General features: G+C 54.1%; 2 protein-coding genes and 5 non-coding genes across 9 annotated transcripts in view; all 7 read right to left on the bottom strand.

The window, feature by feature from the left end:
• Positions 1-272: 272 nt before the first annotated feature.
• On the bottom strand, positions 273-6,839 carry IL34 (interleukin 34). Of its 3 annotated transcripts, none has more exons than XM_075039392.1 (7): positions 6,746-6,839; positions 5,636-5,991; positions 5,423-5,526; positions 5,031-5,108; positions 4,762-4,935; positions 806-944; positions 273-693 (listed from the first exon to the last, which is right to left on the bottom strand). In XM_075039392.1, exons 2-7 carry the CDS (start codon positions 5,661-5,663, stop codon positions 674-676), a joined length of 543 nt encoding a protein of 180 aa, XP_074895493.1. In that variant the 5' UTR covers positions 5,664-5,991; positions 6,746-6,839; the 3' UTR covers positions 273-673. The 3 variants fall into 3 exon arrangements, with proteins under 3 accessions (XP_074895493.1, XP_074895495.1, XP_074895494.1); XM_075039394.1 differs by having other exon boundaries at positions 5,636-5,818; positions 6,746-6,831; XM_075039393.1 differs by having other exon boundaries at positions 5,636-5,883; positions 6,746-6,826.
• On the bottom strand, positions 1,018-1,088 carry TRNAG-GCC (transfer RNA glycine (anticodon GCC)). Its single transcript has one exon. It is a non-coding gene; the product is annotated as a tRNA-Gly (tRNA).
• On the bottom strand, positions 1,951-2,021 carry TRNAG-GCC (transfer RNA glycine (anticodon GCC)). The gene has a single exon. It is a non-coding gene; the product is annotated as a tRNA-Gly (tRNA).
• Positions 2,797-2,867, bottom strand: TRNAG-GCC (transfer RNA glycine (anticodon GCC)). Its single transcript has one exon. It is a non-coding gene; the product is annotated as a tRNA-Gly (tRNA).
• On the bottom strand, positions 3,648-3,718 carry TRNAG-GCC (transfer RNA glycine (anticodon GCC)). Its single transcript has one exon. It is a non-coding gene; the product is annotated as a tRNA-Gly (tRNA).
• Positions 4,330-4,400, bottom strand: TRNAG-GCC (transfer RNA glycine (anticodon GCC)). Its single transcript has one exon. It is a non-coding gene; the product is annotated as a tRNA-Gly (tRNA).
• Positions 6,840-9,673: 2,834 nt separating the features above from the next.
• The window catches only part of SF3B3 (splicing factor 3b subunit 3), a 30,780-nt gene continuing 15,896 nt past the window's right edge, over positions 9,674-24,557 (bottom strand). Inside the window, exons 13-26 of the mRNA XM_075040412.1 lie at positions 24,295-24,450; positions 23,732-23,887; positions 22,887-23,030; positions 21,823-21,945; positions 20,177-20,331; positions 18,891-19,065; positions 18,060-18,265; positions 16,982-17,138; positions 15,450-15,575; positions 14,088-14,300; positions 13,033-13,131; positions 12,439-12,582; positions 11,615-11,719; positions 9,674-10,589 (exon numbers count right to left, since the gene is read on the bottom strand). Coding sequence (XP_074896513.1) covers positions 10,449-10,589; positions 11,615-11,719; positions 12,439-12,582; positions 13,033-13,131; positions 14,088-14,300; positions 15,450-15,575; positions 16,982-17,138; positions 18,060-18,265; positions 18,891-19,065; positions 20,177-20,331; positions 21,823-21,945; positions 22,887-23,030; positions 23,732-23,887; positions 24,295-24,450 — 2,100 coding nt within the window. The 3' untranslated portion in view covers positions 9,674-10,448. The remainder of the gene's footprint in view (positions 10,590-11,614; positions 11,720-12,438; positions 12,583-13,032; positions 13,132-14,087; positions 14,301-15,449; positions 15,576-16,981; positions 17,139-18,059; positions 18,266-18,890; positions 19,066-20,176; positions 20,332-21,822; positions 21,946-22,886; positions 23,031-23,731; positions 23,888-24,294; positions 24,451-24,557) is intronic.

Raw genomic sequence — 24,557 nt, 5'->3', positions numbered from 1 at the left:
CGCACTGCCCGCACCTCACTGCCAAGCACAACAAACAAATCCAGATGTTTTCTTGCCGGGGAAGCAGCCAGGGCTGACGGAGGTGGCTCGCCAGACGGTAGTTCTGGGGGTCGCTGTATCAGGGTGAGTATCTCCCCCGCAAAGGCGAGGGAGGGGACTGACACCCCAAAAGAGGAGGCAGCGGAGGCAGCTGGGGTTCTCTCTGCTGGTCCTTTATTTCGGGTAAGGTTGGAGGTTCCTGCGACCCGGTTGGAAGCTGAGCTGCAACGCTAGAGAATTAACTGGTGTTTAATGAAAGCCGAGGAAAAAATACAAACTGAGAGGAACCGAGCGATGCCCTCACCCCTGCTGCGGGCAGGGCAGCGTGTCCCCCCCTCCCCGCAGCCGGCAGTGGCTTGCCCATGGTGGGGGCTGTGTCTGAGCCCCCCCCAGCCCCCACCCATGTAGAAGGTGCCTGGCATTTCGGACGGTGCTGACCCCATGGCTGTGGAAAGTCCCAGGGTCCTGGAGGGGGAGGGTGTTTGGTCCTGGAGAGGGTGGCATTTGTTCCCCCGTTGCACCTTCCTTGGGGACCCCCCCCAAGGGGCTCTGCTGGGGGGGCGGAGCTGAGCAGAGGCAGCATCCCAGGCTCCAGGGTAAGGAGAAGGCATCAAGCAAGGGGTCTTCTGTGGTGTTAGGTGGACTCCCACCGACCTGGGCAGAGGGGGACAGGCGTCACCACGTGGGACAGGACCCCCACACGTGGCACCCCCGTTCCCGAAGGTCGTCGTACCACCCCCCCCTCCCCGGCCCGGTCCCCACTCACAGGGCACCCCGTAGAGCATCCGCATGACCTTGAGGCAGTTGTCCAGCAGCGCCTTGGGGCGCACGGCCTTCCTCCTGCTCTCAGCACCTCCACTGTGGACCAGCTTCACCAGGTCGGCCACCACCACCTCCACATCTGTCTGCAGGGACAGGTCACCAGGGTGTCACCAAGGCTCCCCCCCAGGGACACCAGGATGCAAAAGCTACAGATGCTGCATTGGCCGGGAATCGAACCCGGGCCTCCCGCGTGGCAGGCGAGAATTCTACCACTGAACCACCAATGCCAGATGTGGGGCATCCCACATGCCCTGACCCACGGACCCAAACCCAGCAGGGGCAGGGGCAGGGGCAGCAGCGACAGGTACTGCCGGCTGTGAACACCCCCGCACTGAGGGGACCCCAATAGACAGCTCTCATGCTGGGGGTACAGCCATGGCAGGGCCTCTTCCTGCTGCCTCAGACATCACCTCCAGCAAGAGGGCATTCTCATTAGCCTTCAGAGTCAACACTCTGATGAGATGACCAAGCAAAGTTTGCTCTCTCCTCGGAGGGGCTGCAGAACCCGCCTCACGGCAAAGAACAACCCATCTACACTTTGGGTTCACCCTGGAGACCCAGCTGTGACAGGCCACCCCCATCCAGCACCTAAATGCAGCTCCCCCCAGGGTGCAGCGGTGCCTCCCAGCCCCAAGCATCCCCCATTGCCCTGGGCCAGGGACCCTCATTGCCACTAAACCAGGGACACATTGACTGCCCCTGAGCGAAGGTGACTTCCTGCTGCCGAGCCATGCACTGTCATTGCCACCAAACCAGGGACCCTCACTGTCATCGAGCCATGGACAGTCACTGGCCTTTGAACCAGGAATGCTTAGTGCCACCAACCCAGTGTCTTATCTTCCAATGCTCCAAGCCAGTGCCCCTCACGGCAGCCACCAAGCCCCGCCCCTCCCCGCAACTCCCTGCCACAGCCCCTCAGGAGTCAAGTACACTGGGTCTGCCCCACCAATGATGCCACCCCGGGGGGGCTGTACACCCACACAGGGACCACAGCAGACAGTGGTACCGGGGGGGTGCCAAATCCCTCCGGGCACCACGGCAGCTCCGAGGGGGCCCCCAGAGACACCAGGATGCAAAAGCTACAGATGCTGCATTGGCCGGGAATCGAACCCGGGCCTCCCGCGTGGCAGGCGAGAATTCTACCACTGAACCACCAATGCCAGATGTGGGGCACTCCACAGCCCTGACCCACGGACCCAACCCAGCAGGGGCAGGGGCAGCAGCGACAGGTACTGTCGACTGTGAATCCTCCCCACTGAGGGGACCCCGACAGACAGCTCTCATGCTGGGGGTACAACCATGGCAGGGCCTCTTCCTGCTGCCTCAGACATCACCTCCAGCAAGGGGGCGTTGTCATTAGCCTTCAGAGTCAACACTCTGATGAGATGATGAGCAAAGCTCACAATCTTTTTGGAGAGGCTGCAGAACCTGCCCCACAGCACAGGACAAGCCAGCCATGTTTTGGGCTCACCCTGGAGACCCAGCTGTTTACAGGCCACCCCCACCCAGCATCCAACCACAGCTGCCTCCAGGGTGCAGCAGCACCTCCCATTCCCAAACAGCCCCCATTGCCCTAGGCCAAAGACCCTGACCCCCAACAAGCCATGAACACTGCCCCTAGCCTGTGACAATCACTGCCACCAAGCTGGTGTCCTCCACTGTCTCTGGGCCAGGGACTCTCACTGCCACTGAAAGCCAGGGTGACTTACTGCCACCAAGCCAGGGATCCTCATGGCCACCAAGCCATGGACAATCACTGGCCCTGAGCCAGGCACACTCACTGCCACCAAACCAGTGTCTTCCACCGTCCCTGAGCCAGGGACACTCCGGCCACCAAGCCCCAAGGCAGCTCTTGGTCACAGCCCCTCGGAAGTCACCAAAGGCCCATGGCTCTACTGTGCCCAGCCAGCAGCAGGGTGCAAAAGCTACAGATGCTGCATTGGCCGGGAATCGAACCCGGGCCTCCCGCGTGGCAGGCGAGAATTCTACCACTGAACCACCAATGCCAGATGTGGGGCACTCCACAGCCCTGACCCACGGACCCAAACCCAGCAGGGGCAGGGGCAGCAGCGACAGGTACTGCCGGCTGTGAATCCTCCCAACTGAGGGGACCCCGACAGACAGCTCTCATGGCAACACCTCTTCCTGCTGCCTCAGACATCACCTCCAGCAAAGGGACATTGTTATTAGCCTTCAGAGTTAACACTCTGATGAGACAATGAGCAAAGCTCTCTCTCTCTCTCCTCGGAGGGGCTGCAGAACGTGCCACATGGCAAAGAACAAGCCAGATGCACTTTGGGTTCACCCTGGAGACCCAGCTGTGACAGGCCACCCCCATCCAGCACCTAAATGCAGCTCCCCCCGGGGTGCAGCGGTGCCTCCCAGCCCTAAGCACCCCCCACTGCCCTGGGCCAGGGACCCTCACTGCCACCGACCTGGGGACATTCACTGCCACTGAAAGCCAGGGTGACTTACTGCCACCAAGCCAGGGATCCTCATGGCCACCAAGCCATGGACAATCACTGGCCCTGAGCTAGGCACACTCACTGCCACCAAACCAGTGTCCTCCACCGTCCCTGAGCCAGGGACACTCACGGCCACCAAGGCCTGAGGCAGCTCTTGGCCACAGCCCCTCGGGAGTCACCAAAGGCCCGTGGCTCTGCTCTGGCCAGCCAGCGATACCCCCGCGGCGGGGCTGTGCGGGTGCCGGGGGGTACCAAAGGGAGAGGCTCTGGGGTCCCCTCAGCAACCCCAGAGGGACAGCGGGGTGCAAAAGCTACAGATGCTGCATTGGCCGGGAATCGAACCCGGGCCTCCCGCGTGGCAGGCGAGAATTCTACCACTGAACCACCAATGCCAGATGTGGGGCACTCCACAGCCCTGACCCACGGACCCAACCCAGCAGGGGCAGGGGCAGCAGCGACAGGTACTGCCGGCTGTGAACACCCCCACACTGAGGGGACCCCGACAGACAGCTCTCATGCTGGGGGTACAACCATGGCAGCGCCTCTTCCTGCTGCCTCAGACATCACCTCCAGCAAGGGGGCGTTGTCATTAACCTTCAGAGTCAACACTCTGATGAGACGACCAAGCAAAGTTTGCTCTCTCCTCGGAGGGGCTGCAGAACGTGCCTCACGGCACAGGACAAGCCAGCCACACTTTGGGTTCACCCTGGAGACCCAGCTGTGACAGGCCACCCCCATGCAGCACCTAAATGCAGCTCCCCCCGGGGTGTGGCAGCTCCACCAAGGTAGCAGAGGCTTGGGAGGAGAAGCAGGACCTCTGCTGCTGCTGCAGCAAGGTATTGCCACTGGGAAAACGGGGACTAAGTTGGGGGTCATCTTCTGCAGGATCCCTGCTCCGGCTGTGGCAGTGCCACCCCATGACGGTGGTGGCGATGGTCCCATTCCCCCCCCCCCAGCCCTACCGGCCAACCAAGGGGGTTTTGCAGGCAAGAAAAAGTTGTTCTGCATTGGCCGGGAATCGAACCCGGGCCTCCCGCGTGGCAGGCGAGAATTCTACCACTGAACCACCAATGCCAGATGTGGAGCATCCCCCGGCGCTGCCCCACGGCCCCGCACCCCGGGAGCCAACCTCTGCCCTCCGGCAGCTTGCCCATGCCAGCCCACCCGCAAGACCCATATGCGGGGGGGGCTGTGCACGCCCGTGCTGCACCCCCCGCCTCAGTGTTCATGCCCGTGGCTGCATGTCCTCGCAGCGCATCTGCGTGCCACGCGTGTGCATGGGCCACGTGGGCACGCACCACGCATGTCTGTGTTCACAGGCACCGGGTGCTTGCACACTGCGTGTGCATGCAGCACCCCTGCGAGGACTGTGCAAGGCTGCGTGTGAGCTTGCGGCCGGGCTGGCATGCCGGAGGGGTCCCTGGGGTCTCCCCACCTGCCGGTACTTGCTGTACTCCTTGCCCAGGGCGTCGAAGAGCTGGCACAACTCCTGGGTGTACTTCCAGGATGGGTGCCTCTCTGGCAGCACCTCACGGATCCGCAGCACCGCCTGGGAGCTGACGTGGAACCAGAGGTACCGCAGCGCTGCCTCCGACACCGTCCCATTGCGCTGCAGGTGAGAGCGTGCCCCAGGTGAGACCCACGCAGTCCCCGCGGGTCCCCGGAGCATCCTCGTCATGGGGCCGTCCCCTGCCGTCATCTTACCAGGTGGGTGATGTTGGACGGCCTCAGCACCTCTTCGTACTGGACCTGGACCGTGTAGTTGATGGGGAAGTAGTGTTTCTGGAAAGGCAGAGAAGAGCGCAGGGGCTGGCAGCAAGGGGACAGGGACACCCCTGCCAGCCACGGCATGACACTGGGGAACCGGCAGAAAAGCCCTTTGACGTGGTGAACCCCCGAAGATGCACCAGCAGAAGCAGCTCTGGACACCACTGGGCACAAGTTGCCCCTCCTGGTAGAAAGAACAAACCACCCCCCGCACCCGCTCACCGTAGAGGCGGCAGGTGCTGCCCTCCCCTGTCCCCCCCTCGGGAGCAAACCTGGGCTCTGCAATGCCACACGTTCCCCTCCCACCCCCCCTCGGGGCGGGGGGTTACCATGTACTGCAGGCGCATCTCGTACTGCAGCTTGTCCTGGAGCAGGCGTGTGAGCTCGCATTCGCCCGGTGCGGCGGCCTCCAGCCCCAGCACGGCCAGGACACCTGGGCAGCCAAAAAGCGAGCGGCATCAGCCTCCCCACCCCGGGGACGGCCCCTGGGGTGACCCCCGAGGTCACCCACCCCCTACCCCCCAGGCCCAAGCTGTACTCACACAGGACGGCCGCGTAGCCCTGCCGCATGTTGCCGGTGGCCGTGGGTGAAGCCCCGGGCTGCGCCTACATGGCCGGGGTTCACCGGCAGCCTCGTGGGCGGCGGTGCGCGCGGCGGGGGGACGAGGGACGGGCGCAGACCCCGGGCACTGGGCTGCTCTCCGGTAGCCCCGGGCGGTTGCCCCCTGCCATGGATGGGGGGTTAGTCCCCCTTCCCGGCCGTCCCCGCTGGCTTCTCCTCTCTGGCTGGCTGCAGGGAGGCAGCAGGTCCGGGGGCCATCACAGGGTGCCGGCAGGGATGCGCTCCGGGGCGGGGGGGGGTGTGTGGGACCCCCCCCCCTGCGCTGCAAGAGGGGATCTGGGGGGAGAGAGCCCCGGCTGCAGCCCCAGGGCAGGCAGGCGCCCAGGCTGCAGCCCCCAGGGAGGGCACCCGCTCCCAGCCCGGGGTGGGGAAGGGAGGTCCCGGCGGGGTCCCGGCTGGCCCTGGAGGCCTGTGGGTGGCCTGGGTGTGGGCTGCCGGGGTGTCACCTCCCGGTCTGCCGGGGTGTCACCCCCTGGCACCGCTCCCAGGGGACTTCCAGGGCGGGGCGGGGCAGGGCGGGGCAGGGCGGGGGGGGGGGCCAGCCCAGCACCGTTATCCCAGCAATGAGTTTGTGCAGCCTTAGCAGGAGCTCAGCCAAGGAGTGCCGGGGGATGGGGCTGGTGAAGCGGGTCCCCAAGCGAGGGGGGGGGGGGGGGTGTCGTGTCCCCATGCTGTCACCCCAAGGGGAAGGAGACCGCGCCGTGTCCTCGTGCCCTGTCCCGCACAGCACATCCCCACGCAAAACGGGTAGGTGGCTGTTGCGTCCCCGCGTGGAGCGGCCCACGCGGAAGGGTCCGTGCCATGTCCCAGCACAAAAAGGGCACCCCCCCGCGTCCCCACGCCGAGCCCCCCCCCCCACGTCCCCACGTGAAGGGACCCGCGTGCCGTGTCCCCGCGCCGTCTCCCCCCCACGCGGGGGGCCGCGCGTGACCAGCCGCGGCCCCCGCCGCAGCGCGGCCCACCCCGCCGCCGCCCCCCCCCCGCCGCGCGCGTCGACCGCCCCCCACGCGCGAGGCGCCCGCGGACCCACCTGGCGCGGCGCGCGGGGCCGCCGGGCGCGGGACGCGTCTCCCCGCGGGCGGCGGCGGCGGGGCCGGGCCCGCGCTTCCCGGGAGGCGGGCGGGGGGCGGCGGCGGGGAGCGGGCGGGGCGGCGGCTGCCGGGGGCCGGGCGGGGAGCGGGGACCGAGCGCCCGCCCCGCACAGCTCGGCCCGGCCCGGGGCGCGTCCCTCCGTGGCCCTGCCGCGGGTGCTCGGCTGCCCTGGCCCGGCGTCCCCGGGGTGGGCGGCTAGCCCGGGTGGGCGTCCGCACGGTACGCAGATAGCCCAGCTGGGTGTCCCCGTGGTGCTCGGCTAACCCAGCCAGCCGGGTGTCCCCGTGGTGCTCGGCTAGTCCTCCCGGGTCCTCCCCTGCTCCTTGGGGGGCTTGGCTGCGGGTTAGGTGCTCCCCAGGCGCTCGGCTGCCCCAGCTGGGTGCCGCCGGGGCGCTTGGCGAACTGCGCTACAGGGGGCTGGGCCAGCCCTGCAGCGTGCCCCCAGGGTGCCCACGCGACCCAGCTGGGTGCCCACACGCTCCCCAGGGGTGCTCGGCTAACCGCGGTGCGCACCCTCCGGCTCCCCAGGGGTGCTCGGCTAACCGCAGTGCGCACCCTCCGGCTCCCGAGGGCGCTGGGCTCCCCCGGCCAGGCGGCCCAGGGTGCTCACTGGGCTCGGGCACCCACAGGCACGTTTCGGGGCACTGGAAGCGGGCGTCAGCCCGGCGCTTCCAGGCACACGCCTGTGCAAGGGCCGTGCTGCGGGCAGGGGAGGCTGCCCAGACCCATCTCGGAGGGGCTGGGGGGATCCCTGGCTGTCTCCAGGCCAGCAGGACTCCCACTCCCTTTGGCCCAAGCCTGTGTCGTCTTCTCAGGATGCTTTGGGGCCAAACCCCTGCCAGGAGCAGGGGATGGGGGACATGGGACACCATCCTCCCCCCCCCCCCCCACCGCCCCAAAGAGCCCCTTGGGAGAGCTGGCTGCCTCGGTGCTGGGGGCTGCAAGGCGTCCAAGGGGTCGGCGAGAGAAACCAGCTATCAAAGAGCGGGGTCAGCGCTCCCAGGGAAACGCGTGGGAAGGAATGCACTTCTGCATGCGAGGAGAGCGCACTGGGATTCCCCTGGCATGGAGTCAGGGCCACAGCCGCTCTCCTGCCAAGCTTCCACCCAGCCCTGGCCAGCTCCTGGGCACAGCCCTTGCCCCCTTCCCAGCTCCAGGCTGGGGGCAAGATGCTCAGCTCCGGGCAGGGGAAGGAGTTGGTCCAGCTCCTCACCTAGGTGTCCGCAGGGATTTTGCCCTCATCTGCTGCGGGCCTTAGGAGGAAGCCATTTAATAGCATTCCCTGCCCACGTAGTCATCAGCTTGGCAGCCGGGATGGGGTGAGGAAGAGAAGGGAAAGCATGGAGCTGCGCAGCACAGTGCTGGAGGCGGTTTGCCCTCCTTGGCTTCACCAGGCTGGAAATCACCGCTGGTGCGAGCCCAAGGCAAACAGCCGCCGGCACACGGCACTGGCCCCACGAGCTTTGCTCCCATACGTCAGCAGGAGCCCAGCACCCTGCTGCTGCAGGGGCCCAGGGGCAGGGGCAAGCCCTTGCTGGGAGCCAGGTGCAGCCCCAGCTTAGAGCCCCCCAGGCAAAGGGAGTCTGGGGGCTCCGCCAGCTCCCAGGGCAGCCCACCTACTCCTCCAGGTTAGGGCTCCATCCCTCCCTGGCTCTGCTTTGTGCTAGAGACAGGTTATTTAGGCAGGCCCGGCCAAGGAAGCAAAACCTTGTGCTTGGAACCAGTTTGGGAACACCCCAAGACTCCCAGCCGCAATTTCACCCTTAGGACTACCGAGACACCGAAGGCCAAGTGCTGGTGGAGCTCTCCTGGAAGCGCTCCCTGAGCCAGAGCGGGCATCACACCACAGGGGAGGACAAGGGGATGGCAAACGCGGGGAGCACTGGGTGGGCACTCCACGTCCCTGACAAGCCATTTGCTGGACTCCACCAAGTTCAGCTCAACCTCTTTGCCGCTCCCCCGAGGCAGCCAGAGCACAAAGCCCTTCACCCCCAGGCAGATGGGTGGGGCAAGCAGCGGTGGCTGGGTGCCACATGGCAACCAAAGGGTGCAGCCCTGGGTTAAGCCCCTGCCAACACAGACCTGTAGCAACAAGCGGAAGCAGGAGAGGGGTGCAAAGGACAGGCCAGAAGGGCACATGTTCACCCTCGCCCTCGCCCAGCACACGTGCCAGAGGAGGAATCCAGAGCCTGCTCCACGCAAGTGCGTCACATCGGGCCGGGGGCAACCTGCCTTTCTGAGCCCAGGGCAGGGAGGAGTCCAGGGCCCCTTCTTGGGATGCCAGGCATCGAGGTCTCCAGCTCAGCAAAGACAGACCCAGTGGCAGGATTTAAGCCAGGGACCAAAGCTGAGGCTGGAGGCAAGACCGGGAAGCACCTGCTGCGTGGGCGACCTCCGGCTGTGAGCCTTCACAGCCAGCTAGTGGGCAGCAGGGAGAAACACCTTCCCCCAGCCTCCTGGCAGCCAGCTGCTCCTCCCAGAGCTGCAGCTGCTTCGCAGGGCAAGAGAAGGAGCCTTGAAGCGCAGCCATGCCCTGGAAGGGATGGAGAAACAGTAGCTGGGGGAAAGACCCTTCCCTCCCACCCTTTTTTTCCACATACCCCTGCTTTGTGTGTGTCCCAGGGCAGACCGGCGGCTCCAGCTGCGGGACACAGTGCCGGGCTCGGGGCCAGCTCCAGGCAGAGCAGGCAGGGAAGCAGGGGTGGAGAGGGGCTTACAGGCCAACCCCTGCAGGGCCGCAGCACGGCTCCGGCATCCACACAGGGCATGGGGTTCAGGGTGTGCACGTTTCTGTCCTCCTCCACCCCTCCTGCTCCCAACAGGTCAGCAACAGCTGCTGCAAAGGAGAGGAGCCCCAGAGTCAGGCTAGTTAAAAAACAGGCTTTTATTCTTCATGTGCTGCTCACAGTCACAGCTTGGAGACACTGCTCTTGCCAAAGTTATTATGAAACAAATCAAGTCCCAGACTCAGGCCTCGCTCTTCCCCACCCCCAAGAGAGTCAACATTGTACAAAACTCTATTTACAGGGAAAACAGTCAGAAACGGTGAGTCCAAAAACCCCTTGCAATTCAGAAGAAAACGTTCAAGACAAGTGTGACAGTTATGCCCTCTGCACAGCCAGGCTTCCCACTGGCTGCTCCCAGGACTGGTGGAAGCCCAGAGCTTCTTGCCACTGACTACTAAAAGGAGCCTGGCAATCCTGAGTCACGCCACAGCTCTTTCCTTGACTAAGAAGCCAGGAAATTGCAAAACCCACTTGATCCTACAAAGGCTCAGCTGTATCTGCCCTACAGGGCCTTCTGCAAGGCCAGCACAAGACACCCTCAGGCTCCCCCAGCCTAAAGGAAGGCCAAGGAGATGGGGCTGAGGGTCAGTCTGAGCCCTTCCTCAGGCACTTCCCAAGAGGGAATCTGTGGCTGGAAGCCAGAACATCAGGAGCCTTCACATAAGCAGCGGGATGTGTTGGGAGACCTAATACCTGATACTGTATTTACTGGAGTCACGTTACTTTGAAACATAAACCAAGAGGAGCAAACCAATATTTAAAAAGGGAAAAAAAGCACACATTCCTCCTCCCAACTGTGCTTGGAAGAGCATCCATAGGCGCCCAGCGAGCAGCTCTGCTCCTGCCAGCTGCCGCTCAGAAAGCATAGCGCGTGCGGATGTCTTCCAGCTTCTTGGACACCTCGGGTGGGGTCCGGTCCAGCTCTTCGGCCACATTCTTCTGTTTGTTAGGCTCCATGGAGTTGAACTGCTCACAGAGGTCCCCATCGATCACATTCTGGAGGGGCAAGGAGGAGAGCATTGAATCCACAAAACACAGAGGCACTGAACCCTGCCTAAACAGGCAAAAATGGCAACAAACAGTTTGTTCCCAGGAGCTTCTTAATCCTGTCCTGGAAACAAGACCATGCTTGGTGACCTCATCTGCTGAATAGTAGCAGTTAGCATCAAATTAATTACTGGTCAGCTTGATTAAGGAAGGAGAAACCCAAAAAACCTGGGTGCAGCTGAAGAATCGCACAAGGGAAAAGACATCAGATCCGACTCTGGTCCAAACACTGTGCTGCGAAAGCTGAGGGGAGGCTGCAAAAGATAGACTGAAGGGCATCTTCAGCCAGATGCGAGACATCTTTTAATTGTGCATGCTGCATCAAGCTCATCAAGAATAAGAACACCCGCTGCGCTTGGACAGCTTCAGCTGCTGGAACAGTTTTCTGACTGACAGTACATACGTTACTCTGGTAGTAGTTACCACATATTTACTCTGGTCCAGTACTCTGGACACTTCTGGTCACAGCATTTAGCAGTCAACAGCTTCACACACAGCTCCTCAAAAGCAGAAATAGGCAGGAACAGCCATTTCTTATCAGATTTCCCTTTTCAGTGGTGGCAGAAAAAACATATCCCCAAGGCAATACCCAGTTTGACCTCGCTATGCAAACAGCTATGTAATGTTTCTTCTCCTGATGGAAAAAGGAGATGCTGTGGCAAGTAGAGAAGCACAGCAACACCACCGCTGGGCTTGGGTCTCAAGACCACCCCTCAGAAGGCTCATTACAAGGGTTTAGAAACCAAAACAGACACAGTATTAAGTGCTAAGTGCTGCTCTCCTTACAAAGTGCTATTCAAGCACTAGCTTCAGTTCCTGCCACAGTCACTACACAAGCTATGGTTTACATTGCCTCAGTCTTCCCCACTGAACAGCAACCGTGACCTGCTTCTGCCAGGCCTCAAAGCAGTTCGATGTCCCAGAGCAAGTCTCCGCACCCCCATGACCAGATGATCCTAAATACTCAGACCTACCTTCACTGGGAAGTAGTAGGAGCGGAAACTGAGATGGTCACGTCCACAGAGAGGAGGATGCTCAGACCTTAAGTGCATTTCCACATGCTGGAAGAAGTCGTGATCCTGGGGAGATTAAGAACCGCTAAGAGAACCAATTGCTACACGTCAATGCCACTGGCAAGATAAGGCACCCATCAGCCAGGTGCTCCTGCGCTGCCTGAAACACTGCCATTACCAGGTCCTGCTAGAGCAGCCCTGCACATGGCAGCCACGGTCACCCCCTCACCAATTCCACCCTGGGAGCACCCACGGCAGAGCTAAGCAGCCAACCGTGCCACCTTGGCCAGGATCAGCCTCCCAGGAATTGGAGCATGTAGCAGCTATGCAGCACAGAGGTGCAGCTCAAGGAGTAAATGTCTTGGCATCCGCTGCTCCAGGAGGCCACAGCAAACAAAGACGAGAATACCATCTTCAGGACTTGAAGTGTCAGTGCCTGATCAATAGTTTACAGGCTACACAAAGCATGCCAAAGGATCCCTCCTCAGAGACACTAAATCACCCAAGGGCTCCTCTGGAGCACAAACAGATTTAGAACAGCAGTGGAACAACAAAAGCTCTCAACTCTTCATAGAGCCCATGCAGGAGGAGGAGTTAACAAGCTCCTTCTCTTCCCCTTTGCATTGGAGCCCATCCCACAGCCACAGGCTTTCCTGCAGCCCAGGTTTTCACACACTGCAGAGCCCTAGGGTTACCCTCAAGGGATGCAGCACACTAATATACTGGCTGGGGAGGAGCACACAGAAAAGCAACAACTCTGCAGCATAATGATGGGGCTTGCTTACCTCATGGGAAGTAAAAGGGACCAAGATTCCTATCCCCCCCGATAAAGTGGTATAGACAAGAGATTCAGAGCCTCCTGGGATCAGCGTGGTCTTCTGTAAGGAAAGCACTGTCTCTCCCACGTGATAATTCATAATCACTTCAGCCTGAAAGTCAAACACAGAAGCATGTTTTTTCTTTAGCTTATATAAAAGCATCAAAAGGCTTAAGACAGGAAAGCAGAATGAATTCAGCCACCTGCTAGTTCTGAAACACCTTTCTGAAGAGGAAGTGCCTTCCACCTGTGACCAGATGGCAAAACTCAGCATGCCACTGAGTTACCCTCTTGAGCTGGACAAACAGATGCAAGTAATGAGGGAAAGCAGGAAAAGAAAATGAGCATGCTGCTTCAATCAAACATCACTGAATAGGCATCAGCTGTGATTTCAGAAACTGAATTTGGCTCCCAGTGACAGGGAAAACCGATCACCCACAGCACGGTAGACGTGTAGGAGCAGAACTGCCAATGCATCTCCTGGACGACACTGCAGAGGACTTCACAGAAAAGCAGCATGCTCTTTTCCCACAATAACCACATGCTTTCCATGAAGCATTACCTTCTGCGATGCTCCATTAAGAAGCCCCCTGTCCCAGAGAGCTTTGTTGCCTGTGGGATCCTCATCTACCTCATCATTGGTGTTGGGAGGCAATCTCACCTGTGTTGAAAGTGGAAGAAAGAGTCAACAAGCTGCAGAGGAGCAGCACATTATCTCTGGAGAATCCTTGTGGTCTTTGAAAGGCTGCTTTTATGGACTCTACAAGAATCACTTTACACTTACAGCAAAATCATCCATTTGCCCCTCCAATCAAGGTTTTTAGAGTTAAGCAACAACCGTGTTGTCAAGACTGATGGCCCATCACTCAAAAACACCGGCAGGACACCTCATGACCGGCCTCTGCGTGGCTTGGCACTTGCAGATCACCCTGGGAGCTACTGTCAAAATGGTCTGAAGGTGGTTCAAAGGTGGTTCCACTAAAGAAACAGTTTGGTGGATGTGGGGCAGGAAAACCAAAGAGGATTGTTTTGTGTGCATCAGCCAAATCTTGCAGGCACACTGTCTGACACTTGCTGAACTCCACTCCAAAGCACCCAAGCACGCTTCAGAAAGAGATCAAAGCTCTGGCAGAAAGACCATGTATTCTTTCCTCCTCCCCTGCTGAAATCCAGCCAAGTGGGGAAGTGTCAGCACTGACAAAGCCAACTTTCGAGGGGAAGTGACAGAGAAAGCTAAATGCCAGCGATGAGGTTTAGCCAGGGAAAGTAAGAGTGATAACCTTGATGCAAGTTCTCATGTGCCCTTTCACAGTCACAAGCTTCATTTGAAGGCTTATGCACAGCAGGTTTGGGGGCAATTTCAACACAAGTTATTGAATTCTTCAGAAATATGGGTTTTGATCTGCTGTTGCTTTAACTTGTTTGCTTCAATTAACAAACCGATAAACTGCAGCCATCCACTATGAGGACAGCTAGTCATGCCGTAAAAACAAGTGAATGGTACAGGGCATTGTCTCCAGCTAAGCACAGATTCTTGTTCTCTTAAGACAAATCACGGATGTTTTAAGGAAAAATATGTCGTGTCCAAAAAGCCCCACTTCTCTGAGGCACACTCACCACGCAGATGTTGCCAAACTTGTCTGCTCCAGCCACAGTGTCATAATCCAGGAGAGTTGCTGTAGTAACCCACCGGGGATACGTGTCATCAGCAAAGATGATGAGCTGGTTCTCATTCCTTTTGTAGCGCACCCAGATGAAACTCTCCTGAACATCTGAAACAATCACTCTGTGCCCAATGGTTTGGATCCCACAGATGTAGTTAGCAATGTGCTTTTGAGAGAGAAAGAACAAAACCCGAGTGCTTCAAACAGGGAATTATAACCCATTAACTCTACCTTACTCCAACTGAAACACTATTTCCCCCTGTAAACTATGGCTCACTTCCCATTTCCCACCATTTCTTCCAAAACTACCTCTCATTTCTGGCATAATACATCCCCAATCTAAACATGTTGTCAATACAGGACCTTGCAACCTAACATCCACCACCCATCATTCTCAGCCTGCTGAATACAAGTAATGTCCAGAGAACAAGCACTGCTAGTGAGCCTATAAACTGAGATGCCAGGGACAGTCCTGCAAAAGCAGGCATTGCTTCAGCATCCCCTCAACTACTGTGGTCATGGAACAACCCAAGAAGGAAAGCTTCAATTTTTCATGAGTTGTATTTTAGGAAAAAAACCCAACCCAAAACAAAACTAAAAACACCCAACACACAAAAAAACCATGTCCCTACAAGTTGCCAGTCTGCCTGTGAGCTTGCTGGAGTTCCTTTGTGCAGTAGTGAGCAACTGCCACAGGTTCTGCAGCTTGCACGAGAGAGGGAGGAGCAGGCAATTAAGACTTAGAAAACCATGCCCTGCAATTTCTTTTCCTAAAGTACCACAGGTGCTCTGCAAGAAGGACCATCTACTTCAAGGAGAAAATCCCCTTTTCAAAATTCTGAGGAGCTGAAGTAGTGCTCATATGCACCCTCCAACTTCTGTCCCCAGCCTGCTAATCACCTAAGGAAACATTTCCCGCAGTTGTCATTTTGTATCTGGATAAGACCTCTCACATTTGCAGCAGAGGCCAAAGGCATGGTCTGTACAGGCTTGTGAAACTTCTGCACAGGTCCATTAACAGCCTGCATTGAGCTGGTACTAAAAGGAACCTGCAACACTACATCTGAATGGCAACAGGAAAGTGATGCATGCTTAGGGTGCAGAGGGGCAGCACAACAGCCCAGTCCAGCCAGAGCTGCCAACACTGCTCTGGATGCATGCACCCAGCGCACACCAGCAAGGCACAGATACAGCTCTGAGGTCCAAGTGCATAGACACATTGGGCTGGAGTAGCAGCTAAACCCTTGTTTCAATCCTGCCACAAAGCATCACTGTCTCCGTATTAACAGCTCTGGCCAAGAACAAAAGCCAGTACCTTATTTTCACACTTCCGAAGCAGTTTCTTCTTGCCCAGGTCATATACACGCAAGAGCTTTCCAACTCCAATTAAGACTCTACCTTGGAATGGAGCAATGGCTGCAGGAACCTCCTCCACAGGGGTCTAGAGAGGGAAGAGGAACACTGTGAGACCCCCATTAACAGAGCTTACCTTACACCAAGCTTCAGAATGGATTCAGCTAGTGGTTCGGTTGAAGCTCCTCGGCCTGTGCCAAGGCTTTCAATGTAAAAGGCTAATCACAATCTTCTACATGAGGGGCAACAGGTCAGTCCTCTGTAAGCCTTTCAACAGCAGCACGTACCACACATGGTACTAACAGATCTCTGGGTACTACACAGACACCGCGGGCAGTGCACCTTAACTGAAGTGTGTAGGACTGCTGTTAAAAACCCACGCTAGGCAGGCAGCAAAAGGAGGCAAGGATCTTGTTGCCTTGGTTTGTAGTTTTGCTTTATCCCCAACAGAAAGATTTTATGCTTTGCCTAAATCCAACCAGATTCTCTGTTTTTAAAAAAAAGGCATGAATCTAATTCAGCCATCTGCCACAGATGCTCTGAAGCTGCCACTGAAGAAACATTACATCTGAACAATTACAGCATGCCCACAATTCCAGTAACTCAGGCAGGGCTGAAATATCTCCCACCACTCATCAATCCAAAAGGACCAGCCACAGCAGAGAATGGGAGCACATAGAGAGCTTCCAGTTACAGTGTTCCCAGCTTGGTTGCACTGGCTAAGAGAAGTTATTTCACATCATCAGCTCTGTCAACTTCCAAGTGGGTGTTTAGTGGCACCAGAAAAGGCCCCGGTCCAGGACAGAACCCACTCACTGCATCAGGACCGTAGGAAGTGAATAAGCCACAAGATTCCTTTCCACGTGCTCATCTGCTCAAATCTCGGCCATGCTGGAAGCACGTGGGAAGAAGAACAGAATTTTGTTTTAACAGAGTTCTGCTGAAACCCTCGCTAAAGCCCCAGAGACCTGTCAAGCAAGTTGGTCACTAGGCGACTAATCATTTCTACACACAACCAAAACAGCAGCAGAGGAAAGATGACAGCTCACACCAGCTTCATGTGGCAAGCCAAGGACTGAGAGCCTTAGCACCAGGGCTCAAGTGACCCAAGTATGAATTCGCTTTGTAAACAAGTGCTCAGAGCAGCTCTCTGAGATCATATTCCAAAAAGGAAACAGAGCTGTTTCTCTCCCTCCCCGCCCCCCCAACAGGGGCATGAAAAACACTGCTCCTTTCCATTTACCCTATTAGATGGATAGGAAAAAGGACCGGGACTCTCAGGAGATCTGTGTTCAATCCTCAGCTCTGCAAAAGGTGTCCCAAATGATTTTGTAGGAGGCAACTTATTTTCCCCAAGGCTGCTTCCAGTGTGTAACATCAGCATGATGACCTTGCCTGGGATTCACTGAGTACTGCAGTATCACTATAGCCTTCAGGGTGAAGTAACAGCTATTCCAAGACTCTGCCTGTAAATGACACAGTCATCCCTCTCACCTTGTGCAGAAACTCCAGCTTCTCACCACTATTAACCAGCTTGTACGTGTAGACAAATCCCCCAGCAACCGAGCGTGGGTTCAGAATCAGGTCCTTGGCGACACCCACCAGCACGTACCACTCATCACCAGTATTGGAGAACCGGCACACAGCCACACTGGGGATGACAAGACATGCCAGGAGATCAGTGTGATCACGACACAAACGAATGCCGCATACTGACTGGATTCCCTGACAGCATAACTTGCACCAAGCCAGGCAGAGATTCAGGAGCCCAACCTTCCAGCACTGACATTTCATTTTCAGAGGTCATTTTTCCTCCCCGCAGAAATGTTTAACACAGATTTCTCCACACTCCCCATTAAAAAAAAAAAGAAAAAAAAAAAAAAAAAAAAGCCCAATATGCTCTAGCTGTCACATTCCCAAAGCACTGGTTTTATGCTTTCACAGGCTGGACACTGCCTAGCCACGCACTAAGCTCCACTGGAAGCTCTTTTCCAAAGGCTGTTTCAATTTGGACATGTACATATAACTTTCCTCATCTTCCAGTGTTATTTCCTGTCCAGTGCCTAGCTCATCCAGGTTGGGAATCCTGGACAAAACAGGACAGAGTCAGCCTTTTGGACCAGCATGACCTAACTCCACTTCACCTGCTGAGGCACTCACTATTCTTGCATTGGTCTTCCCCTCCAGTACCTCTAACACTTCCTTTCCATTTAATCTATGCTCAGTTTATCTGGATGAGAAGGGGAAGTGAAAGACAGCAGCACATTCTCTTGTTCCCGGCTCTCTTATCTGTCATTTATATCCCCATGTTGTTCTTTAAGCACTGGGGTCCAACAAACACATCTGGAGCCCCAGCTTTTAGTGTCACATGAGACAGATCAGGGTGGGAAGGGAAGGAAAGGCCAGACAAAGCTTTAAGCATGTGGCAATCACTTCTGGATTTTCAAGCCAGTCTCTTGTTAACATGCTGCATTTGGATTTCAATTCAGTAACAGCTGAGCAAAAGAAGGATAAAACCATGCAAGACCCATCACAAGCAGAGACTTTTGCTGCATCTGGCACTGCTTCTTACCTGAAGGCAGCTTCATTCTGCTCTAGCTGGACCAGATCTAACGTATTTCCCTGGATCGGGTTCATCACCCTGATGACAGAGGCCCACTGTCCATTCCCTGCCTTGGGAGCACCAAAGATGGACTCGGGAAGATTCTCATTCAGAAAGGCTGCAGCCATCTCTGCAGCCAACTCCCTCTCATCTTCACCTGCAGCCTCCACCATTTCCTACAGCACATTAAAGGACAGGAGAAAAGAACAGCTCAGTGGATTTCCTTTCCAGACACGCTGATGCTCTGTGTAGAATCTAGCCTCCCTGTTTCCCCTAAGCCCAGGTATTTCAGGGTAAGGTACTGCCTGTGAAGACATAAAAGCCACCAAATCCCAAAGCTTCCACCCATCCTGAGCTTATTCCCAAGGCAGCCTCTGCAGCTCAGAGCACAGCAGTGTCAGCTCTGTCCTGCCCAAGGGGCAGTTGTCTGGGAAGCTACTTCTCCCAATCAACAACTCTGGAAACAACATGAAGAATAAAATAACCTACTGAAATCCAAACATCCTCAAACCGTCACAGAAAACCCAAAGAACAGTGTTACACAAGCATGACTGTCCTTCAATACGTGATTCTTAAAGCCTGCCATAATAACATGCAAAGAAAGGAGCATTGAGAAGTAGTGTATTTGGCTGAAATTTGTGTTTTGAGGCAGATCTTCACCCCTTTCAGCCCCTGCCTTCACACAGGGCACAAAAACTTGCAGGCAATGGCAGCTGGGAGCTAGTGAGCAGGGAGGAATTTCCAGCTGCAGAAGTCCCCTCCTGGGAACAGATGCATGTACCTGTCCCCCACCCCAATTACCTCAGCCATTTGCTGCTTCCTCTGTGCCTTGGTGGCCTCAGTGTAAGCGTTGTGGTCCGTCTCAATGATGATCAGGTTATTGCTCTCTGGGTGAATGACAAATTTTCGGGGTGTGTACTGCAACGGGAAGGCAACCTGGTTGAAGACTGCCCCCAGCTTCTCCAGTGCCAAAATCCTGGGGGACAAAGATGTGACACGTGTTGAACAAGGTCTGAAAGCAACTGTCCAAGAGAACAAAACGAGTTGAGCTTTACATCTGTGCAACTGGCTAGTGCTGGAGACAAGCAGCACCTTTCTTGGGCCAGACAGCAACTAGCAAACAGCTCCAGAGAGCAGAGCAAAACTAGCATCCTCAATGGGAGCCTATGCTGTGGGACAGGTGTGCTCTGCAGTGCGAGGTCCTTGACTTGAGGGGTCTCACTGTCTCAGGGTGTGTTCTGAGTGGTGCTGAAGTCTATCCCAAGAGGAACAGAGAGCCCACAGAAGAAGGAAAGTACACATTTGGGGACCACATCATCTGAATCTAAATGCGACACAGACTCTGACACATGATCAAATGCTCCTCAGAGGCACTTTAGTTAAAACAGTATGAAAAATGCAATGCCAATTCTTTCTTCCTGTGACTTGCCAGCTGAAATGCCAGTTCTTCTGGCATTTGGTGACTAAAAACCGCAAGTCTCTCCAGAAAGAATGACTCCTTTAAAAGCAATGAATGCTGTAATATTTCAGTGAGGACAGATACGAAAAAAGTGCCTGTTCAAGTGCATACAGCAGAGCTCCTGAATTTGTGGTCCATTATTTTCATTTATCTTTTTAATATCTAAGCTGAACTTTAAAAAGGCAACAAATACACCCCTGTCATGCCTCTGATTTCTTAATCACATGGCTTATTTTCTGCAAAGCAGCCAATTCAGATCACAAACCACAAGATTCTAATATACAATAGGTTCACATTTATTAAAAGCTTCCCTCTCTAAGGATCAGAGAATTTAAGGATAACTTGAATTACACTTGTTATTTTAAAAAGCTAGAAAATACAAATCAGAGAAGCACACGCTATTTCTTTTTGACAGCATAACTATCCTTGTATTCTGTCTGTTTTCTGAAACCCATCCAAGTGTTTTTATCAAATCATTATCCATAATCATATAACATGAAAAAGACCTTAATTCTTAAGTTAAGTCACTTTAACTCTTTCCTTTTGAATGTCTAGAGAGAATTCACCACCCCTCCATCTGCCTAGCACCCCAGCCCAGAAGTATTTGTGTTCCCCCATCAGTTCTCACCTCAATGTGTTTGTGGAGATGGCTACAATGCCCTCTGGGCACTGCTCAGAAGCAAAACCAGATGCAAACTCCAGTGTCTCATAGGACAGAGGAGTCAGGTGGAAGCGTGACTGATAGGAATAACTGAGCCAGGAACGGCTTGACATGGCCAGCACCTGGGAAACAGACAACACAGCAAATTTATCAGGTCTGGGGATGGAGGCAAGCTCACTCCTTGCAATATGAATGAATGTACAGTGCTGGACTCTTACCCACTAGAACAACTGAATTCTTGTGGGTGGACTCCACCCAGCTCAGAGCATACCTTCAGAGATACCACTTGCTTGCAAGGGACAGTTTTATCTGTAAATTGCATATGGCACAAAGAGGAACTTCAAAGTACTATCAAGACAACTGATACTCAAACTGAGGTGCAATAAAAACTATTCTATCTGTAAAAGCCAAGATCAACAAATACTTTCTTTTTTTTTTTTTTTGAACAATAGCCTGTTCTAATGGGAACAGGTCACTTAAAATAAATATTTACTGCTTTGTCACAATCCAAATGCTATAACACTCTGATTCAGCATCTAAGTGAAATTTCCTTTAAAAAAAAAATATTCAGTAACCTATTTTTAATCAATCAAGTTAAGGGAAACAAAGGAAGCAGATGGACTTCTAAATTCTTCAGCTTTACGCATTTGGCTAAATCAACTTCAGTTCAAGCTTACTTTCTACCTGAGCAACAAAAGCTGGAATTACACTGAAACACTCACAGGCCGCTCCAAGCCCATCACTGACTGGCCATAAGCAGTATGTTTTTTCTCCCCATATTGTAAGACAAGGAACCAAGACCAGTCTCAAAGTAGAAAAGCACTCAGCTATTCTATAGTATTTTCTGCTGGAGCTGCAAAGCACCTCATCTCCAAGTTACAGCTGGCAGACTGGAAGGAGCAAGTTGAAGACATTCACCCAGTGTACCATAACATTAAAGCAGAGCTCACATTCCCAAATCCAGCCCCCTATGCTGACCGGCAGTATTTCTCAACTGTGAAGGTGTCATCCAAAAATGAGTCAAGCAGGGGGTGGTTAATCTCCCCGGTGCCACATCAGAAGGGCTGGAAATGGCACTTCTGATGAAACACATCCTTCCCTCTATGTCAAATCCTGCAAGTATTTTCCTTAAACCATGCATGGCAGCTGTCTAGCCCCTGGCTGAGCCATTCTCAACATGCACAGGAAACAACCATCAACTGCATCAAGCAGTCAAGGGGTAAGATTTCTGCATGGGGTTCTTCCTGTCCTTGTGCACCAAGGCAGGTGAGATTTTCCAGTGTCTTTAAGCCCAAGAATCTGCTCAGAGCTCTCCAGACATGCTGCAAACACAGCCCATGGGTCAGATAAGTCCTAGTTCAAAGAAGGCAGGGAAGCACAACACATTACTTCCTAAGAATTAAGGAGAATACCAACAAGAGCAAGGCTGTTTGTGAAAGAGCAAGCTGCGAGCCAGGCAGCTCCATAATGAAGTCATTCTACTTCCCACCCTTACCCAGAGCGTCCTGCTGTGCTGTAAGGATGCTTCCCCACCCTGCCCACCAATAAAGGAAAACCAGGATGTTGCACCTGGGGACTGGATCTGCACCCTTCTGAGAGCTCGCCTCACTTACCGCCTCTTGGCCTTGCATTCGGACTCGGAAGAGTTTCACAGGCCGTGAGCCAAGGTATCTGGTCCTGGTGTCGGAAAGATCGCCAGTAACAGGATCCAGGACAGTTCGCAGCAGCACACCATTCTTGACATTAGCAAACCAAAGAGATCAAGATTACAGATAAGAAATAACTAGCTACAGCCATTATTCAAAACAGAGAGGCAATTTCTGAAGAATTAGGTGTTTGTTTTCCTAGCTTACGGTACAACTCTCTTCTACAACCACGCTGTATCTAAATTGGCTCTTAATATTAAAAAGCATAGCTCCTGCACACCCCTGTAGGGCAGAAAGGAATTACTGTAAACCAAACAAACACACAACACCACCGCCCCCCACAACAAACCAACCAATAAAGAGCCAAAAAACAGACCAAGAAGTTTGGTGCATCACATAAGCCATGAAAAACCTGGAGGGCTGATTCCAGACCCTAATCCCTCTCAATACAAAGCATTTACCCAAAAACTCATGCTGCTTAAAAAGAGCTTGCATTCTGACATCAAATTTGAGGCATGTGAAAGAACCTAGACTGCTCTGATTATTTTTACCACATGTTGAATTGTCAAAACAACATTTTTTTGGTCAAAGATCAGAGAGTCAGTACTGGATGCAACAAAAAGCTGTGTAACAGCAGTTATTAGAGCAGAGCCTGTGGTTGTGGGTAGTTACTTCTTTGATACTCTGCCCTACAGGCAGTTTCTAAAGAACTGCCCAACATTTCACCCAGAAATTTTTTTTAGAACATGCCCTCTTTCTGGAAGGGGAAAAGCACAATTTGTCCTACATGAAGTCTAGGACAACATGCTGTCTTTTGACTAGTCTTAAGTCTAGGAACGTATGGGGAAACTTGCACCTCTACTAAGTCACACAGTGAATTCCCCAGTCACAGTTGTTAAGCATGTTGTAACAAGGAGGGAACAGTCAGGCTTTGTGTTGCGCTGCATGATGACAAGGCTATGGCACCAATCCATCTTTCAAGCGAATGCTCACCAAGAAACACCTGTCAGAACCAGGCAGGCACCTCTCACCTGCAGTCCAATGTTCAGGTACAGAAAGCCAATGGAGCCCCTCTCCCCCAGTTCATCCTGCTTCTCTGTGCCACCCATCTCCACAATGCACAGGGACTCCGGCTGTGCAGGAAGGGCCTGCATACTCAGCGGCTGTAAGCAATCCTGTCAGAGACAGAAAAGAGGTACCACACCAGTTAGCAAGGCTTGGCATGGCAAGACGGGATTCAAGCTCCATCTAAGGAGCTTAAAGATGCCCTTTTAAATCTCCATAAAGAAGTATTCAGCACAGAAAAAAGTCACAATAGACGCTGGCTCTGTGGATTTTGGCAAGCAGGAGTGGTTGCAGCCCTGGGGTTTGGAGAAGATAAACTGGATCCTTCCAAACTGTTCTAGCACAGTTTGCGGCTATTTAGCATGGAGAGATTTGAGCAAAGTTTATGTTACTTCAGTCATCCTTTGAACACTCGTCGGTTGCAGGCAGAGGAATGATAATGCTGGTTTCTTGCTGACCTGCTTGCAGAATGAGTCTGCTCATACCTATAGTACAGGCATAAACAGTGAGACAGGGGAAAGAAAAAAAAACACCAAACAAAACAAAAAAAAGAAAACACTTTCATATCTCATTAGCTGAACTTCCAGGTATGGGCAAGACTAGATAAAACAAGGGAATCTTACAGGTTAGGCAGGTTAGGATCAAGGACTGTGCTTCCTCCCAACCAGCAGAGAAAAGCCATGGAAGCTATTCATTCCTAGTCATCCACCTAAATACAAAAAGACAGCTTGGACAGACACAGCCCACCTCTGGGGTACCCTTCTGAACATTTCAAGCCAATGGAAGAGGCAGAAACAACACAGCTACTCACCGAAGGGTCAAGGGAAATAATTCTGACAGTGTTGTCCACCAGCCCAACAGCAAGGAACCGGGAGCGCTGCTCCCCAGGAGGAACATTGGCCAGGCTCATGCAAACTACATCAGCCGACATCTCCTTTCTCTCTGTGTACTCATTCAGCTGTCCTGACTGAGAAACAAAAGCACAAGAGACTTATTAACTAGTCAATGCAGCAAACCAGCACCAAACTGTCTCTCCACACCTTCCCCCCCGCCTTTTTTTTTTAAAAATGTGCTTTAGATTTTTTGTATTTTTTTAAACCATTTCTTTACAGCCTTATTTCAGCAACAATTGGAAGAACCAGAATAGCAATAGGATAGGTACACAATTTTCAGCCTCAGTTATGAACTTCAGAGACTTCAGTTAGCTATTAAATCATCTCAGACAGACATAGTCCAGATATGCAAGGCTTTGATCTATCCGATCTAGAAGGATGCTTCACTACAGAATCCTTTTCTGCAGGTCTGATCAACCTCTGGCATGCCCCATACTCTGCCTTGCTCTTCCAAATGCATTCACAACATTAACACACATACCGGGTCCATCTCAAAGTAAACCAGTTCTCCTCCAGTTAGTGCTATCACTACTTGTCTCTGGTTCACAGCACATTTTACAATGGTTTTCTTCCCCGGTGTCTTCCATTCATTTACTCTCTTATCTGCTCGAATGTGCCGGATCCCATCTGGATAAACCTGAAGGAAAAAAAAAGATCACATCAATTCTGCATTTACCATCCCTTCACAACTCCCATCTCACTAGTGGTTCTGACACAGGAAAAGCCAAAGGCAAGCACTGCTCC

Source organism: Buteo buteo, chromosome 11 (genome assembly GCF_964188355.1).
Source record: "Buteo buteo chromosome 11, bButBut1.hap1.1, whole genome shotgun sequence".
Classification (NCBI taxonomy): domain Eukaryota; kingdom Metazoa; phylum Chordata; class Aves; order Accipitriformes; family Accipitridae; genus Buteo; species Buteo buteo.
This window is presented reverse-complemented; position numbering and strand designations above follow the sequence as displayed.